The 17,810-nt window shown below is 46.6% G+C and overlaps 1 protein-coding gene across 4 annotated transcripts; it reads right to left on the bottom strand.

Annotated features, from left to right (window-relative positions):
• Window positions 1-4,586: 4,586 nt before the first annotated feature.
• LOC119960566 (zinc finger protein 501-like) lies at window positions 4,587-16,932 on the bottom strand. 4 transcript variants are annotated; one of them, XM_038788226.1, is made up of 3 exons: window positions 16,577-16,932; window positions 8,746-8,849; window positions 4,587-6,769 (listed from the first exon to the last, which is right to left on the bottom strand). In XM_038788226.1, exon 3 carries the CDS (start codon window positions 6,660-6,662, stop codon window positions 5,379-5,381), a length of 1,284 nt encoding a protein of 427 aa, XP_038644154.1. In that variant the 5' UTR covers window positions 6,663-6,769; window positions 8,746-8,849; window positions 16,577-16,932; the 3' UTR covers window positions 4,587-5,378. The 4 variants fall into 4 exon arrangements, 2 of the variants coding, with proteins under 2 accessions (XP_038644154.1, XP_038644156.1); XM_038788228.1 differs by lacking the exon at window positions 16,577-16,932 and adding an exon at window positions 11,203-11,253; XR_005459453.1 differs by lacking the exons at window positions 4,587-6,769; window positions 8,746-8,849 and adding an exon at window positions 15,555-15,667.
• Window positions 16,933-17,810: the final 878 nt, after the last annotated feature.

Below are 17,810 nucleotides of genomic sequence, written 5' to 3'. Positions count from 1 at the left end.
GCTGGGAGAGCAGATAGAAGACGGGACGTGGGCGGATGCACTGGAGAAGGTCAACTCTTCCTCCTCGTGTGCGAGACTGAGCCTCATTCAATTTAAGGTGCTGCATAGAGCTCACATGACGGGGACAAGGATGAGCCGGTTCTTTGGGGGTGAGGACAGGTGTGTCAGATGTCTGGGAAGCCCAGCGAACCATGTGCATATGTTCTGGGCATGTCCGGTGCTGGAAGGGTTCTGGAAGGGGGTGGCAAGGACGGTGTCGAAGGTGGTGGGGTCCAGGGTCAAACCAGGATGGGGGCTTGCGATCTTTGGGGTCGGGGTAGAACCGGGGGTACAGGAGGCTAGGGAGGCCGGAATACTGGCCTTTGCGTCCCTAGTGGCTCGACGAAGGATATTAATTCAATGGAAGGACGCGAGGCCTCCAAGCGTTGAAACTTGGATTAATGATATGGCTAGCTATATTCAGCTAGAAAGGATCAAATTTGCCCTGAGAGGGTCGGTACAGGGATTCGCCAGGCGGTGGCAACCTTTCCTTGACTTTTTAGATCAGAGATAGACGTTCGGGGTCGTGGCAGCAGCAACCCGGGGGGGGGGGGGGGGGGAGGGGAGGGGGGGGCAGCAAGGGCCGTGGGGGGACATGCACGACTGTAACGCGGGCAAGTCTGCTCGCTGCTCATGTCTGAAACTGTAGGCTGCCTTGTTTGTTAAGGTTGCCTGGGGGGGGGGGGGGGAGGACTGGTGCGCGCGAGAGGGCGGGCGAGGGAGGGACATTTGCCTAGAGGGATTGTGTTGTAAATAATTTAAAAATTAGTAGGGGTAAATGTTTGTATGGAAAAACTCTTTCAATAAAAATTATTTAAAAAAAAAATTCCTATCCTGGACACAGTGATGGCTTTTTTTAGTAAAGTCCTTTTTATAGGATATTAAATGGGAAGGACTTGCCGACGGGACACTCAAAGCAACCATCACATGCAGGACCTGACTGAGTCACTCAATTCATTAGGGTGTATCGCAATCAGGGTGTATCACAGTGAGACGGTTACAGAAGTGTGTCCTGCTGTCAGTGTAGCAGTGAAGCAGACTGGGAAGAGTGTCCTGCTGTCAGCGTAGCAGTGAAGCAGACTGGGAAGAGTGTCCTGATGTCAGCGTAGCAGTGAAGCAGACTGGGAAGAGTATCCTGCTGTCAGCGTAGCAGTGAAGCAGACTGGGAAGACTGTCCTGCTGTCAGCGTAGCAGTGAAGCAGACTGGGTAGATAATCCTGCTGTCAGCGTAGCAGTGAAGCAGACTGGGAAGAGTGTCCTGCTGTCAGCGTAGCAGTGAAGCAGACTGGGAAGTGTCCTGCTGTCAGCATTGCAGTGAAGCAGACTGGGAAGAGTGTCCTGTCAGCATCGCAGTGAAGCAGATTGGGAAGAGTGTCCTGCTGTCAGCATCACAGTGAAGCAGACTGGGAAGAGTGTTTTGCTGTCAATATCGGAGTGAAGCAGACTGGGAAGAGTGTCCTGATGTCAGCATCACAATGAAGCAGACTGGGAAGATTGTCCTGCTGTCAGCATCACAGTGACGCAGACTGGGAAGAGTGTCCTGCTGTCAGTATCGGAGTGAAGCAGACTAGGAAGAGTGTCCTGCTGTCAGCATCGGAGTGAAGCAGATGGTGAAGAATGTACTGTTGTCAGCATTGCAGCGAAGCAGACTGGGAAGTGTCCTGCTGTCAGCATCGTAGGGTAGTACTCTGAGAACCTGCTGATTGATAAGTAGGAAGTGGTGAGTATCTATTCAAATGGGGACATAGGTGTTCAGGATCATTTGACTTTTGGGACGAACAGGCAGGAAGGAATAGGTGGCGGGGTAGTTCTGCTAATAAGGGAGGAAATAAGTACAGTTCTGAGGGACGATCCGGGCCCCAAGAATGTGGAGTCGATTTGGGTGGGTGATGAATATCAGAGGAAATCAATGATATGATCATTGCCCTTCTTTGGACTGTGGATGGTGACCGCAGCACCCGGAGTCAACCCACACAGACACAGAAGAATGTGCAAACTCCACCCAGTCACCCGAGGTTGGAATCAAACCCATGTCCCTGGCACTGTGAGGCAGCAGTGCCAATCACCATGCCGCCCACATTATATTCCTGATTTATTCGTTAAATTCAACTTCCACCAGCTGCCTTGGTGACACTTGAACCCATGTCCCCACAGCATTAGATGAATGACATCACCAAACCTTGTCCCCAGTGAGCCTAGAATCATAGAATTTACAGTGCAGAACGAGGCCATTTGTCCCAAGCCTGCGAAACAACTGTGCTAACCACTGTGCTATGTTGCTGCATCATACTCCGTAATCCAGTGACTTTCATGGTCACTTTCTCCTAGTGTCGGCTCCACAAATGACCAGATTAATTCAGCTCAATTTCACAACCTGCCTTTGTGTTCTAACGGGTTCTCTCTCACTCACTCACTTTGGAAGGACAAATCTGAATGCGGAATACAGGGTTAATGGTAGGGTTCTTGGCAATGTGGAGGAGCAGAGAGATCTTGGGGTCTATGTTCATAGTTCTTTGAATGTTGCCACTCAAGTGGATAGAGCTGTGAAGAAGGCCTATGGTGTGCTAGCGTTCATTAGCAGAGGGATTGAATTTAAGAGCCGTGAGGTGATGATGCAGCTGTACAAAACCTTGGTCAGGCCACATTTGGAGTACTGTGTGCAGTTCTGGTCACCTCATTTTAGGAAGGATGTGGAAGCTTTGGAAAAGGTGCAAAGGAGATTTACCAGGATGTTGCCTGGAATGGAGAGTAGGTCATACGAGGAAAGGTTGAGGGTGCTAGGCCTTTTCTCATTAGAACGGAGAAGGATGAGGGGCGACTTGATAGAGGTTTATAAGATGATCAGGGGAATAGATAGAGTAGACAGTCAGAGACTTTTTCCCCGGGTGGAACACACCATTACAAGGGGACATAAATTTAAGATAAATGGTGGAAGATATAGAGGGGATGTCAGAGGTAGGTTCTTTACCCAGAGAGTAGTGGGGGCATGGAATGCACTGCCTGTGGTAGTAGTTAAGTCGGAAAATTTATGGACCTTCAAGCGGCTATTGGATAGGTACTTGGATTAGGGTAGAATAAGGGAGTGTAGGTTAACTTCTTAAGGGCAGCACGGTAGCATTGTGGATAGCACAATTGCTTCACAGCTCCAGGGTCCCAAGTTCGATTTCGACTTGGGTCACTGTCTGTGTGGAGTCTGCACATCCTCCCCGTGACTGCGTGGGTTTCCTCCGGGTGCTCCGGTTTCCTCCCACAGTCCAAAGATGTGCAGGTTGGGTGGATTGGCCATGAAAAATTGTCCAAAATTCTATGATTAACCTAGGACAAAAGTTCGGCGCAACATCGTGGGCCAAAGGGCCTGTTCTGTGCTGTATTTCTCTATATAACTCCCTATTTTTCTGTTTGTAATTAGTTTCGCAGGGCATTAGAAGGGAGCATTTGCAGTTGGGAAACTCAAACTAAAAAACTCATCAGGATCTGATGGAGTTGGCTAATTTATTGAATCCTGAATATCATCGGATTTTGAACATGGAAGGAAAGCGCGTTGTTCACAGTGGGGAAAAATCATACACGTGTTCTTTGTGTGTACAAGGATTCAGCCAATCATCTGACCTGTCAGTACATAAATGCTGTCACAACGGGGAGAAGCCGAGGAAATGTGGGGATTGTGGGAAGGGATTCATGATCCCTTCTGACCTGGTAAAGCACTGGCGTTGTCACACTGGTGAGAGGCTGTTCACCTGCTATACATGTGGGAAGGGATTCACTCAGTCAACTGATCTGCTGAGACACCAGCGAGTTCACACTGATGAGAGACCGTTTAAATGCCCAGACTGCAGGAAGTGCTATAAATGTTCTGGGGAACTGAAGTCTCATCAACGTGTTCACAATGATGAGAGACCGTTCAGGTGCTCTCACTGTGCGATGGGATTCAAGTGATCGTCTTAACTCGCTGTACACCAGCGAATTCGCACCAGGGAGAGGCCGTTTACCTGCTCCAATCGTGCGAAGGGATTCGCTCAGTCAACCGACCTGTTTTCACACCAGAGAATTTACACTGGGGAGAGGCCGTTCACCTGCTCTGATCGTGGGAAGGGATTCACTGTCATCTAACCTACTGGCCCAACAGCGAGTTCACAGAGGAGAGAGGCCATTTGTCTGCTCCAAGTGTGCAAAGGGATTCACTACCTTGTCCACTCTGCTGAGACACCAAAGGGTTCACCACGTGCATTGTGCAGCAGAAGTCAAAATCCAGGAAAATATTAACACCCAAATCAGCAAGTATGGACTGATATAAAATTTATTAATGGTAAATCATCTTTTATTAAACAACTTTTTTGATGAGGTAAGAATGTGGGTGAGGTTCGTGCTGTAGATGGTGTATACAGGAACTTTCAAAACGTGTCTAGTAGAATTGAAGTTCATGGATAAAGACATAAAAGGGTCAACAGCAGAAAGGATACAAAATTATTGAGAGTAAGACTACACAGTTATTTCGAATAGTATTTTATTATAAAATACTTTCAATTTATACATACAAAATTGCAGAGTTAAAATTATGAATTGGTTAACAGTCCTTTGTCAGTTAAAAATAGAAATCAGTCAACAGCCTTTTGTCATCTGCTAACACACTAACGTCTCTAAGAGAAGTATATATCTGAACATAGAAAATCCTAAAGTATCTCATATCAATTTCTAATATATTTTGAAGAAGTTCAATAGAAACAAACTTACAAAAACCACAATGGTCTTTGTTTGACGAAGCAGGCTGAGGAACAGAACTCTAACTGCACTCTTAGCTGGAGAGAGAGTGAGTACCGATTCTGTGAATCTGCCCGTTTACAGACACATTTCTTCCTATTTCGTGTAATGTGGTCGGACAGGGAGTGGTTCGAGACACATCGCTACTTTTCTCTATTTTTAATGTGTCAAGATTCTTAAATATATAGATGTCCAGATAGCCACTATTCCAATTGGCATTCTCAAGTGTCAAAGGTTCTATAGCTAAGAAGGAAGTTTGCTTATTTTATTCGACTTGCTATCTCTATATACCTTAGAACATAGAACGATACAGCGCAGTACAGGCCCTTCGGTCCTCGATGTTGCACCGACATGGAAAAAACTAAGGGCCCTTCAAGGGCCCTGGCTTGTGGTTAGAATTGCAGGAAGGTCATTTGAAGAATTTATGGGCTGTCCTTAAGCCCTGAGATGTCTGATCCCAGGGGACTTCTAAAGTTTTTGCAGCTGATACTGACTTTTGAAAGACCTTTCTGTTAAAATGGTTTTATTCCACTTTGAATTAAAACACTTGGTGTATTAATTTCTGCTGCTTATACATGTCCTTATTCTAAACCAAGTCCTGTGGACAGTCTGATATTCATCACAAGTGGCTGACAGCAAAATCCAACTCCTGAAGTCACTTGTGAACTCAGTGGTGTCTCAGCCGGTTGGATGATTGAGTGAATCCCTTCCCACACATGGTGCAAGTGAATGGTCTCTCCCCTGTGTGAACCTGCTTGTATGTCATGAGGTGGGATGTCCCCAGGGTGTTTATATCCCTTCCTGCAGACTAGGCATTTAAACATTTCCTCACTGTGAACTCGCTGGTGTGTCAGCAGACTGGATGACTGAGTGAATCCCTTCCCACACGCAGTGCAGGTAAATGGCCTCGCCCCAGTGTGAACGCGCTGGTGTTTAGAGAGTTGAGATGATTGTTTAAACCCAGTCTCGCAGTGAGAGCATCTGAATGGTCTCTCATCAGTGTGAACACGTTGATGGAGCATCAGTTCCCCAGAACTTTTATAGCATTTCCCACAGTCTGGGCATTTAAAAGGTCTCTCCTCAGTATGAACCAGCTGGTGTCTCCGCAGGGTGGATGACTGAGTGAATCTCTTCCCACACTCTGTGCAAGTGAACGGCCTCTCTCCAGTGTGAATTCGCTGGTGTTCAGTTAGGCCAGACGATTTCCTGAACCCAGTCCCGCAGTGAGAGCACCTGAACGGTCTCTCATCGGTGTGAACACGTTTATGGTGCATCAGTTCCCCAGAACTTTTGTAGCACTTCCCACAGTCTGGACATTGAAAAGGTCTCTCGTCAGTGTGAACACGTTGATGAGACATCAGTTCTCCAGAACTTTTATAACTCTTCTGGCAGTCCAAGCATTTAAATGGTTTCTCCTCAGTATGAACACGTTGATGACGCATCAGTTCCCCAGAACTTTTATAGCACTTCAAACAGTCTGGACATTTAAAAGGTCTCTTGTCAGTGTGAACACGTTGATGGGACATCAGATCGCTCAAGCTTTTACAGCACTTCCCGCAGTCTGGGCATTGAAAAGGTCTCTCGTCAGTGTGAACTCGCTGGTGTCTCAGCAGGTGGGATGACTGAGTGAATCCCTTCCCACACTCAGGACAGGTGAACGGCCTCTCTCCGGTGTGACTGTGTCGATGAGTTTCCAACTCAGATGGGTGATTGAATCTCTTCCCACAGTCTCCACATTTCCACGGTTTCTCTCCGCTGTGATTGCATTTATGTTTCAACAGGGCAGGTGATTGATTAAAGCCTCGTCCACACACACAACATGTGTACAGTTTCTCTCCGCTGTGAACGGGGCTTTTTTCTTCCATGTTCAAATTCCGATGATATTCAGTTTAGGATAAAGTGGGTGATGGCATCAAACACAAATGTTATATTGGGTTTGAGTTTCTTTACTGCAGTCCTCCCCTTCTAACACCTGTGAAATTGATTGAAAACAAAAAAGAGGGAGTGAAACACACAAAGACAGGCTGTGAAACAGCAAAATGAAGCTGGTCATTTGTGGGACCATCACTGGGAAAAAGTGACTGAAAACTGTCGGATTGTTATAAAAACCCAACTGGTTCATTGACATTGATCAGAGATGGACCCTTCCATCTGAGGGAGAGGTGAGGGGGGAAAACAGTGAGAGACAGAGAGGCAATGTGAGAGACAGAGAGAGAGAGGCAATGAGAGAGAGAGAGGACAGAGAGAGGCAATATGAGAGACAAAGATAGAAAGAGGCAATGTGAGAGAGGCACGGAGAGACAGAGATGCAATGAGACAGAGGCAGAGATAGAGAGGCATGAGAGACAGAGGAAATATGAGAGACAGACAGAGAGAGGCAATGGGAGAGAGAGAGGCAGAGAGAGTGTGAGGCAATGAGAGAGACCAAGAGAGAGAGGTGGACAAAGAGAATTAGAACGAGGGGTGGGTCAGTGAGAGGGAGAGGCGATGAGAGAGAGGAGCACAGAGAGAGGTGCTATGCGACAGATAGAGAGTGAGAGGCAAAGAGAGAGAGAGAGAAAAAAAAATGGAAATAGAAAAAGAGAGGGTTAGGGGATGGACTTTATATAGCTGGGATTATATAATTCCAGCCCCTTGAACATTTCCTATTTTAATCACTTTGCTATTAGCGACCATTCTTTCAGTTGCCTGGGCCTCAGGCTCTGGAATTTCATCATTAATCCCCTCTCCCTCACTATCCTCATTAATCCTCTCACCCTCACTACCTCACTATCCTCATTAATCCTCTCCTCCTCACTAATCCTCTTTAACCCTATACCCTCACTACCTCACTCACCTCATTAATCCTCTCCCCCTCACTTCCCTCATTAATCCTCTCCCCTCACTACCTCTTTCCTCATTAATCCTCTCCCCTCACTTTCCTCATCAGTCCTCTCCCCCTCACTATCCTCATTAATCCTCTCCCCCTCACTATCCTCATTAATCCTCTCCCCTCACTATCCTCATTAATCCTCTCCCCCATACTACCTCATTAATCCTCTCCCCTCACTACCGTCATTAATCCTCTCCCCCTCACTACCTCTTTCCTCATTAATCCTCTCCTCCTCACTATCCTCATTAATCCTCTCCCCCTCACTACCTCACTTTCCTCATTAATCCTCTCCCCTTTCCCCCTCACTTTTCTCATTAATCCTCTCTCCTCTCAAAGGGATGAGGGATTTTTTTTAAATAAATTTAGAACAGCCAATTATTTTTCTTTTCCAATTAAGGGGCAACTGACCCAGGGCCAGGATTCCAACCCAGGTCCTCAGCGCCACAGTCCCAGTGGTAACCACTGTGCCACATGCCGCCAGGATGAGGGATTATAGTTGCAAAATTACATTGGAGAAACTGGGGTTGTTTTCCTTGGAGTAAATGGGACTTAAGATTGATTTGATAAAGGTGTACACGTTTGTCATAGGTTTATCATAGAATTTACAGTGCAGAAGGAGGCCATTCGGCCCATCGAGTCTGCACCGGCTCTTGGAAAGAGCACTCTACCCAAGGTCAACACCTCCACCCTATCCCCATAACCCAGTAACTCCACCCAACACTAAGGGCAATTTTGGACACTAAGGGCAATTTATCATGGCCAATCCACCTAACCTGCACATCTTTGGACTGTGGGAGGAAACCGGAGCACCTGGAGGAAACCCACACACACACGGGGAGGATGTGCAGACTCCACACAGACAGTGACCCAAGCCCGAATCGAACCTGGGACCCTGGGAGCTGTGAAGCCATTGTGCTATCCACAATGCTACCGTGCTGCCCGATTAAAAATAAAGCTGTCCCCATTAGCTATCAAAAAGCATTACGGGACACATTGAAGATTTTGACCAAGATTACATAAGGGAATGTCAGAAAGAAATTTTACACAGTGGTAATGAGCAGGAACTCAATGCTTACTCTGAAAGACCAATAATGTCCAAGTCCTGATGAATCAGTGACGTTGTAAGATTTAATGTGGTATTTGCTTCAAGTGTCCTGTCTGCAAATCCTCTTCTAATATCCTGTGAATGGCGTTTACAAAAGTCAACAGCGTTAGTCCAATATAGAAATTGCAAAGGGATAAGCATTTCTCTTAGTTTAAGTTTGCTGTGTGTAAATCACCCTTCTAGCCGCTTGGAAAAGGAGTTTCCAAAATCCATCATAACCAGTCCAGGATAGAAATTCGCAACATTCCCTCCTCTCCACCCTGGCTATGTAATGAACCAGACTTTATTAAAGATCTTAAAGTAAGGGAACACTTAGGAAGCAGCGATCATAATATGGTTGAGTTCAGTCTGCAGTTTGAAAGAGAGAAGGCAAAATCGGATGTAATGGTGGCTATGTAGAGTTTCGAGGCTATGTCCAAAGTGGTGGGGGTGAGGGTGGAGCCATGCCCGATAGTGGCGGTCTTCGGGGTTTCAGAACAGCCAGATCTATTCCTGGGGAGGAGGGCGGACGCTCTTGCCTTTGCCTCCCTGATCGCCCGCCGTAGAATCCTGTTTGGCTGGCGGTCAGCAACACCGCCCATAGCTGCAGACTGGCTGTCCGACCTCTCGGAATCTCTCCAAATGGAGAAAATCAAATTCGCCATCCGAGGGTCAGACGACGGCTTCCACAGAACGTGGGAGCCATTCATGCAATTGTTCCGGGACCTGTTTGCGGTCAACGAACAAGAGGAAGAATAGTCGGGTAGCCAAGAATCAGGGAAAAATGGACGGGAATCGGGGGAACGTGGGGGGGGGGGGGGGGGGCTACGGGTTCGTTATGAGGGTTTGTTCGCATGGTTTTACGCTTATTTCTTTTTCTTGTTAATTTATTGTTTTTGTATTGGAGGGGAGGGGTTACTTTTTTTCTCTGTTGTGATAAAATTTGTTGTTGAAAACTTGAATAAAAATTATTCCAAAAAAAAAGCGACAGTCTGATGGCAAGGCCCAAAACCAAATTGTAAATAAATGCCTATAAACATGTGCCTCGGCCATATTGGGGAATGTAAAATATGTATGCCGGTTAAAGGGGGCGGCCACAGTTGTTATTATGAAGATGCTTATCTGTAAATATACATGTTAATTTTTGTGTTTTTTTTCTAATAATTTCAAATTTGTTGGATATTAAATATGAAAACTCAATAAAAAACATATCCCAAAAAAATGAAAGGTTAAAATGCCATTTTCTACTAACACGAAAATAAGATGACATTTTGAACGAATCTCAAAGACCGTTTGAAAACAAACCCAGTTTCTGCCATATTGGAAACCAGCCAGATTAGTTCAATTCTGAGACAGTTAAAGAATAAGCCATTGATCAATAGATATAAGGCTGGTGATAGCCTGTAACACAAAGTTTATAATGTTTTAGATTTTATAATTACACATTATATGATTTTCAGCACACTATCATGAGAAGTGTAAAATAATGTTTTTCAAGCCAGTCTCTTGGCCGTGACAAGTTCCATCAAGTTGGGGCGTGAATGGGGCCTGACTCAAACCGTCTCAGTTTTCAGTCGGCCTCTGTACTCAGACATCAGGAAACACGAGTAGATGTCGGGTTGATTATAAATCAGCAGACAGTGAGGTTAACCAATTATTGTTCGACACTTTGGCCAATTAGAGATTCGAAAAGCTGAGTTGAGGAGATAAAGCTAAATGTTTCGATTAGCCATTTTGTGAACAGGTTACCACATTTTGGGATTATTACTTCATGTCTTTCACCTGATAAACTGAGGAAAGTTGGATGAACTCTGTTTAATTGTTAATGATAAATATCTCTTGTCAATTACTGTTCATTAAACTTAGTTTTTTATCTTTCTGACTTGTTACTCTTTTTTCAAAATTTAGAGGACCCAATTATTTTTTCCAACTTAAGGAGCAATTTACCGTGGCCAATTCACCGACTCGGCCCATCTTTGGGTTGTGGTGGAGACCCCGTGCTGACACGGGGAGAACGTGCAAACTCCACATGGACAGTGACCCGGGGCCGGGATCGAACCCGGGTCCTCGGTGCCATGAGGCAACAGTGCTAACCACTGTGCCACCCCAAACTCGTTACCTTTCTACCTTTTAATGGTTCATAAATCTTTTGAATTTACCATTTAAAGTGTTCATTCTGTCAGATAGTTAAATCTTTTAGAACCGGATTTAATTGAAAGTTGGGGATTTATTGCAAACGATCTGAACCCCATTAATTAAACTGGGGCTGGTTTAGCTCACCAGGCTAAATCGCTGGCTTTTAAAGCCAGGCCAGCAGCACGGTTCGATTCCCGGGACAGGCGCCGGAATGTGGAGACTAGGGGCTTTTCACAGTAACTTCATTGAAGCCTACTTATGACAATAGGCAATTTTCATTTTCATTTCATCAACTTCAAAATGTAAATGTTACCTGGATTTGGTGTCTCGGTGTAAGTGGTCCCTGGATTTGGTGCCTCAGTGTAAGTGGTCCCTGGATTTGGTATCTCGATGTAAATGGTCCCTGGATTTGGTGTCTAGGTGTAAGTAGTCCCTGGATTTAGTGTCTAGGTGTAAGTAGTACCTGGATTTGGTGTCTCGGTGCAAGTGGTCCCCGTATTCGGTGTGCCAGAGTAAGTGGTTCCTGGATTTGGTGTGTCAGAGTAAGTGGTCCCTGGATTTGATGTCTCAGTGTAAGTGGCCCCTGGATTTGGTGTGTCAGAGTCAGTGATCTCTGGCTTTGGGGTCTCAGTACAAGTGGGCCCAGCTCTGCTTCCAACACAGTCTCTCATCTTTCAATAATTTCAATTGAACGGAATCTGACAGTTGGAACCTGTCAGCATTTGAAAGATATTTGCAAATGGTTCGAGAGTTTCTCACAGTTGGGATCTTTATCTGTTTTGTCCATTCGAGGTGTTTGATAACAGACTTTCTCTGTGAATATACAGCTGGAGTTTTGGGCCCTACTGTGTTTCCGTGTTCATCTTGTTGACTCTAAATATTGAATCTTTTGCTTTCAGACACCAGAGAATCAAACTCCCAACAACAGATTGTCTTTTACTGACTTTATTAACAGCTCTGCAATAATACAGACAGCACAGTTACTTGTTCTGGGGAACAGAGATAATACAGGGATTCAGAGCTCCCTTTTCCTCAGCTCTGATTTAACAAGCTGCAGCCACACTGGAGATATTTATATTAAACTTTTCCACTACATTTGTGATCTGACCCTTTCAAACCCTCACCACAGGGATATCTTTGTTCTGAGTGTGAGCACAAGGCTGTGTCTCTGTCACACACACAGATACCATTTCCTAGGTTCACATATCCACACAGAGACCAGCTCTTTACACATCCCCTTTCTACACAACTGCAGCAATATGAGCAAGGATGTGAGGCTCAGTAATATTCACCCACATTTCAGAACAGCAAAGGCTCCACTGGAACAACGATTCAGTCATTTTCTATTACAGGCAAAATACAGAGCAGTACAGGAGCACACTGTCAATGTAACCCAGTCTCATCAGCCTGAAGACTCCTGTTAAATACAGAGCAGTACAGGAGCACACTGACAGTGTAACAGAGTCTCAGTCTGCAAACTCCTGTTAAATACAGAGCAGTACAGGAGCACATTGACAGTGTAACACAGTCTCATCAGTCTGCAGACTCCTGTTAAATACAGAGCAGTACAGGAGCTCACTGACAGTGTAACACAGTCTCATCAGTCTGCAGACTCCTGTTAAATACAGAGCAGTACAGGAGCACACTGACAGTGTAACAGTGTCTCATGGGTGGAATGGTACCACAGTGGTTAGCACTGCTGCTTCACAGCAGTAGCATACCAGGTTTTATTCCCTGCTTTGGTCACTGTCTGTTCCGAGTCTGCACGTTCTCCCCGTGTCTGCGTGGGCTTCCTCTGGGTACTCTGGTTTCCTCCCACAAGTCCCGTAATACATGCTGTTAGGTGAATTGGACATTCTGAAATCTCTCTGTGTGTAATCGAACAGGTGCTGGAGTGTGGGGACTCGGGGATTTTCACAGTAACTTCATTGCAGTGTTAATGTAAGCGTACTTGTGACAATAATAAAGATTATTATGATTATCATCAGTCTGCAAGATATGGAGAGCTGGGAATTGTCCACGCGAGTAACTGATGCCGTGAGATCTGAAATAATCAGATGATAATCAGATAACTAATGATTAGTAAAGAGAAAAGGCCCCAAAAATAAAGCAGTCGGCAACAGGACATCAATTAATCTCCACTTACATTGGAGAAAAATGGAACATAACACTGTGTATTTGCTCAACAACTGACCAAATTGACATTCATCTAGAATTAAAAAGAAATAGATTTAAAGTGCCCAATACTTTTTGTTCCAATTAAGGGGCAATTTAGCGTTACCAATCCACCTGCCCTGCACATCTTTGGGTTGTGGGTGTGAGACCCATGCAGACACGGGGAGAATATCTTCATCTAAAATTTCAATAACCTCCAAGACGGGGCTGACGTTTAACATCAGCAGAAACAAACAGTGAAAGTGATGAACAGCAGAATCCCACCCCTGCAATCACATGTAAACTCACTGGTCTCACAATAGGTGCTGTAACTGAGTGAACCCTTTTCACACACAGAGCAGATGACCAGCCCCTCCCCAACATGAGTGCGTTGGTGTGTCTGAGCCTCACCTGTACTTCTCACATTCATAACAAGAGATCATTTAGCAATGTGAACACGTTGATGTGCAGCGAGGATGCTTAACCGAGTCAATCCCTTCCCACACACAGAGCAGGTGAATGGCCTCTCCCCCGTGTGAACCCGCTGGTGCCTCAGCAGGGTGGATGACTGAGTGAATCCTTTCCCACACATGGAGCAGGTGAACGGCCTCTCTCCAGTGTGAGTGTGTTGGTGTTGCATCAGGTTCTTTCTGCTTTTAAAGCTCTTCCCACAGTCAGAACATTCTACAGGTCTCTTATTGGAGTGAGCACGCTGGTGTGACTGTAGGTGTTGTGACTGAATGAAATCTTTTCCACACACGGAGCAGATGAACGGCCTCTCCCCTGTGTGACTGCGTCGATGAGTTTCGAGATGGGATGGGTAATTGAATCCTTTCCCACAGTCCCCACATTTCCACGGTTTCTCCATGGTGCCGGTGTCCTTGTGTCTCTCCAGGTTGGAAGATAAGTTGAAGTCTTGTCCACACATAGAACACCTGAATGATTTCTCCTCGCTGTGAATGGTGTGATTTTTGTTCACGCTGGTTAAAGCTCTTTCCACAGTCAGTTCACTGGAACACTCTCACTTGGGTGTATGTGCGTCTCAGTGATTTTCCAGTCACACTGATGTTTGAAATCTTTTCCCACAGATTGAAGACAAACATTTAGGCCAATTAGCCTAACCTCGGTTGTTGGTAAAATTCTAGAATCGATCGTTAAGGATGAGATTTCTAATTTCTTGGAAGAGCAGGGTCGGATTAGAACAAGTCAACATGGATTTAGTAAGGGGAGGTCGTGCCTGACGAACCTGTTAGAATTCTTTGAGGAGGTGACAAGTAGGTTAGACCAGGGAAACCCAGTGGATGTGGTCTATCTGGATTTCCAAAAGGCCTTTGATAAGGTGCCACACAGGAGGCTGCTGAGTAAGGTGAGGGCCCATGGTGTTCGAGGTGAGCTACTGGCATGGGTTGAGGATTGGCTGTCTGACAGAAGGCAGAGAGTTGGGATAAAAGGTTCTTTTTCGGAATGGCAGCCGGTGACCAGCGGTGTCCCACAGGGTTCAGTGTTGGGGCCGCAGCTGTTCACCATATATATTAATGATCTGGATGAAGGGACTGGGGGCATTCTAGCGAAGTTTGCTGATGATACGAAGTTAGGTGGTCAGGCAGGTAGTGCTGAGGAAGTGGGGAGGCTGCAGAAGGATCTAGACAGTTTGGGAGAGTGGTGCAGGAAATGGCTGATGCATTTCAACGTGAGAAAATGTGAGGTCTTGCACTTTGGAAAAAAGAATCCAAGCATAGACTACTTTCTAAACGGTGAGAAAATTCATAATGCCAAAGTACAAAGGGATCTGGGAGTGCTAGTCGAGGATTCCCTAAAGGTAAACATGCAGGTTGAATCCGTGATTAAGAAAGCGAATGCTATGTTGTCATTTATCTCAAGAGGGTTGGAATATAAAAGCAGCGATGTGCTACTGAGCCTTTATAAGGCTCTGGTTAGGCCCCATTTGGAGTACTGTGTCCAGTTTTGGGCCCCACATCTCAGGAAGGACATACTGGCACTGGAGCGTGTCCAGCGGAGATTCACACGGATGATCCCTGGAATGGCGGGTCTAGCATATGAGGAACGGCTGGCGTTCCTGGGATTGTATTCATTGGAGTTCAGAAGGTTAAGGGGAGATCTAATAGAAACTTACAAGATAATACATGGCTTAGAAAGGATGGACGCAAAGAAACTGTTTCCGTTAGGCGAGGAGTCGAGGACCCGTGGGCACAGCCTTAGAATTAGAGGGGGTAAATTCAAAACAGAAATGCGGAGACATTTCTTCAGCCAGAGAGTGGTGGGCCTGTGGAATTCATTGCCGCAGAGTGCAGTGGAGGCCGGGACGCTAAATGGCTTCAAGGCAGAGATAGATAAATTCTTGATGTCGCGAGGAATTAAGGGCTATGGGGAGAATGCTGGGAGGTGGAGTTGAAATGCCCATCAGCCATGATTGAATGGCGGAGTGGACTCGATGGGCCGAATGGCCTTACTTCCACTCCTATGTCTTATGGTCTTATGGTCTTATTTCTCCTTCCACATTCAAAGGCAAATGAGATTGAGGTCTTGAATCGAGTGATTCTGTTGAATTTTGTTGTGATGCTTAATTTTAATTTCCCATCTGTAAATCATCCACTTCGAATATCCTATAAATGAAGATTACCAAAGTGAAAGATGTAAATTTCTATCCCACACACCCTCCCTTTCCTCCCTGGGCTGTAATCCAAACCCATCTGCACCATTTCTTTCCTCTAATCCCAGTTTTCTCCCTCTGCCTGTGTTCAGTTCTCCAGCTCCTGTCTGCAGACAGACAATAAAATCAATGGGTCTTATTGGGAGTTTGGGGTCTCCTCTTACCCACCTGAGTCCAGAGCAAGAACCTGCACTGCGCGTGTTCCAGCTCACAATGCCCGAGTTGTGATTGACGGCATCTCTGAACCTACAGGAAGCAGCAGTGGGGCTGGAGGACTGAGCAGGAGCAGCTGGTCCTCCAACCAATCGGAGTGAATGAGGAGTGGGGCTGAGCCCGGATCTCCCTCAGTGGCTGAAACACTGCATCATTTTGAAAACTGATTTTTCTCAAACTCCAAGAGAAAAGTGGACTTTTCTGTCTGTGTTCGGAGACACCCTCGAGCCTGCTCCACCATTGAATAAGTATCTGGCTGATCTGACTGTAACGCCCACTACACAGGCTGGTTTGGCACAGTGGCTAAATAGCTGGCTTGTAAAGCAGACCCAGGCCAGCAGCGTGGGTTCAATTCCCGTACCGGCCTCCCCGAACTGGCGCCGGAATGTGGCGACGAGGGGCTTTTCACAGTAACTTCATTATGGGCTGGTTTAGCACACTGGGCTAAATCCCTGGCTTTTGAAGCAGTCCAAGGCAGGGCAGCAGCACGGTTCAATTGCCGTAACAGCCTCCCCAAACGGGCACCGGAATGTGGCGACAAGGGTCTTTTCACAGTAACTTCATTGAAGTCTACTCGTGACAATAAGCAAATTTCATTTCATTTTCACATGCAGCGAGCAGGACTGTCCTGGAGCTCAATTATACTCACATTCTGATAATGTTCAGGGTGACTCTGTTAGATCTTGATGTAATCTTTGATTTGAGTTTTCTGTGTAAATCCAGCCATCCCAACCCCCTGTAAAAGTAGTTTGCAGAATGCATCCCTGTCAGTCCAGGATAGAAATTCACAACATTCTCACCTCCTGCTGACAGGGAGCACCGCGCATGCGCCCTGAATCCGGGCCTCTCACTGCAGACGCGGTTCAGCTGCTGCCTCCGCCGCGCAGATACAAACCCGGAACCGGCAGCTTCTTCTTCCGGGGTCAGAGCCGCACCCCGGGACTCACGGACCCTCCCCAGGCTCCGCCTCTCCCTCCATTCCCCTCACCGTCTGTGGATCTGACAAACAAGCTTCTGTCCCAGCCCGTTGCCTGCGTCACAATGCCGGCGAGTGATTGACGGCGCCTCCGCGCCAATCGGAAGAAGGGGCGGGGCAAGAAGACCGAGCGGGAGCGGCTGGTCCCCCAGTCAATCGGAGTGAATGAGGGGGCGGGGCTAGGCAGTGACTGACGCAGGCGCAGTGCGGGGGATCGATGAGCAGAAAATTGCGGAAAGCCGGCAGCGGTCCATCTGCCGGGTGTGTGCAGTGTTTTTGTCAACATGTTGCGCAGCACAATCTGGGGAAAAGGGCGTCCTGGACTCCCATTTGAACCGAACACGTCCTCACCGGCCCGTGTTAAAGATCACCATCTTTAATGGGGGCAATGATTGCAGAGACTGAGACAGAGAAGAGCATGGAGGGGATTACAGACAGAGAGGGACCACAGCATGGAGGAGATGATAGAGAGACCAGATCATGGAGGAGATTACAGACAGACAGAGACCAGAGCATGGAGGAGATTACAGAGAGAAAAAAAACCATGGAGGGGATTACAGACAGAGAGGGACCACAGCATGGAGGAGATGACAGAGAGACCAGAGCATGGAGGAGATTACAGACAGACAGAGACCAGAGCATGGAGGGGATTACAGACAGACAGAGACCAGAGCATGGAGGAGATTACAGAGAGAAAATAAACCATGGAGGGGATTACAGACAGAGAGGGACCACAGCATGGAGGAGATGACAGAGAGAGAGAGAGAGACCAAAGCATGGGGGAGATGACAGAGAGAGACCAGAGCATGGGGGAGATGACAGAGAGAGAGAGAGAGAGACCAAAGCATGGGGGAGATGACAGAGAGAGACCAGAGCATGGGGGAGATGACAGAGATAGAGAGGGGCA

This window comes from Scyliorhinus canicula, unplaced genomic scaffold, assembly GCF_902713615.1.
Source record: "Scyliorhinus canicula unplaced genomic scaffold, sScyCan1.1, whole genome shotgun sequence".
NCBI lineage: Eukaryota > Metazoa > Chordata > Chondrichthyes > Carcharhiniformes > Scyliorhinidae > Scyliorhinus > Scyliorhinus canicula.
This window is presented reverse-complemented; position numbering and strand designations above follow the sequence as displayed.

What these genes read in the sequence shown, in the direction of transcription:
- LOC119960566 (XM_038788226.1), bottom strand. Translation starts at nt 6,662, where the DNA reads ATGGAAGAAAAAAGCCCCGTTCACAGCGGAGAGAAACTGTACACATGT.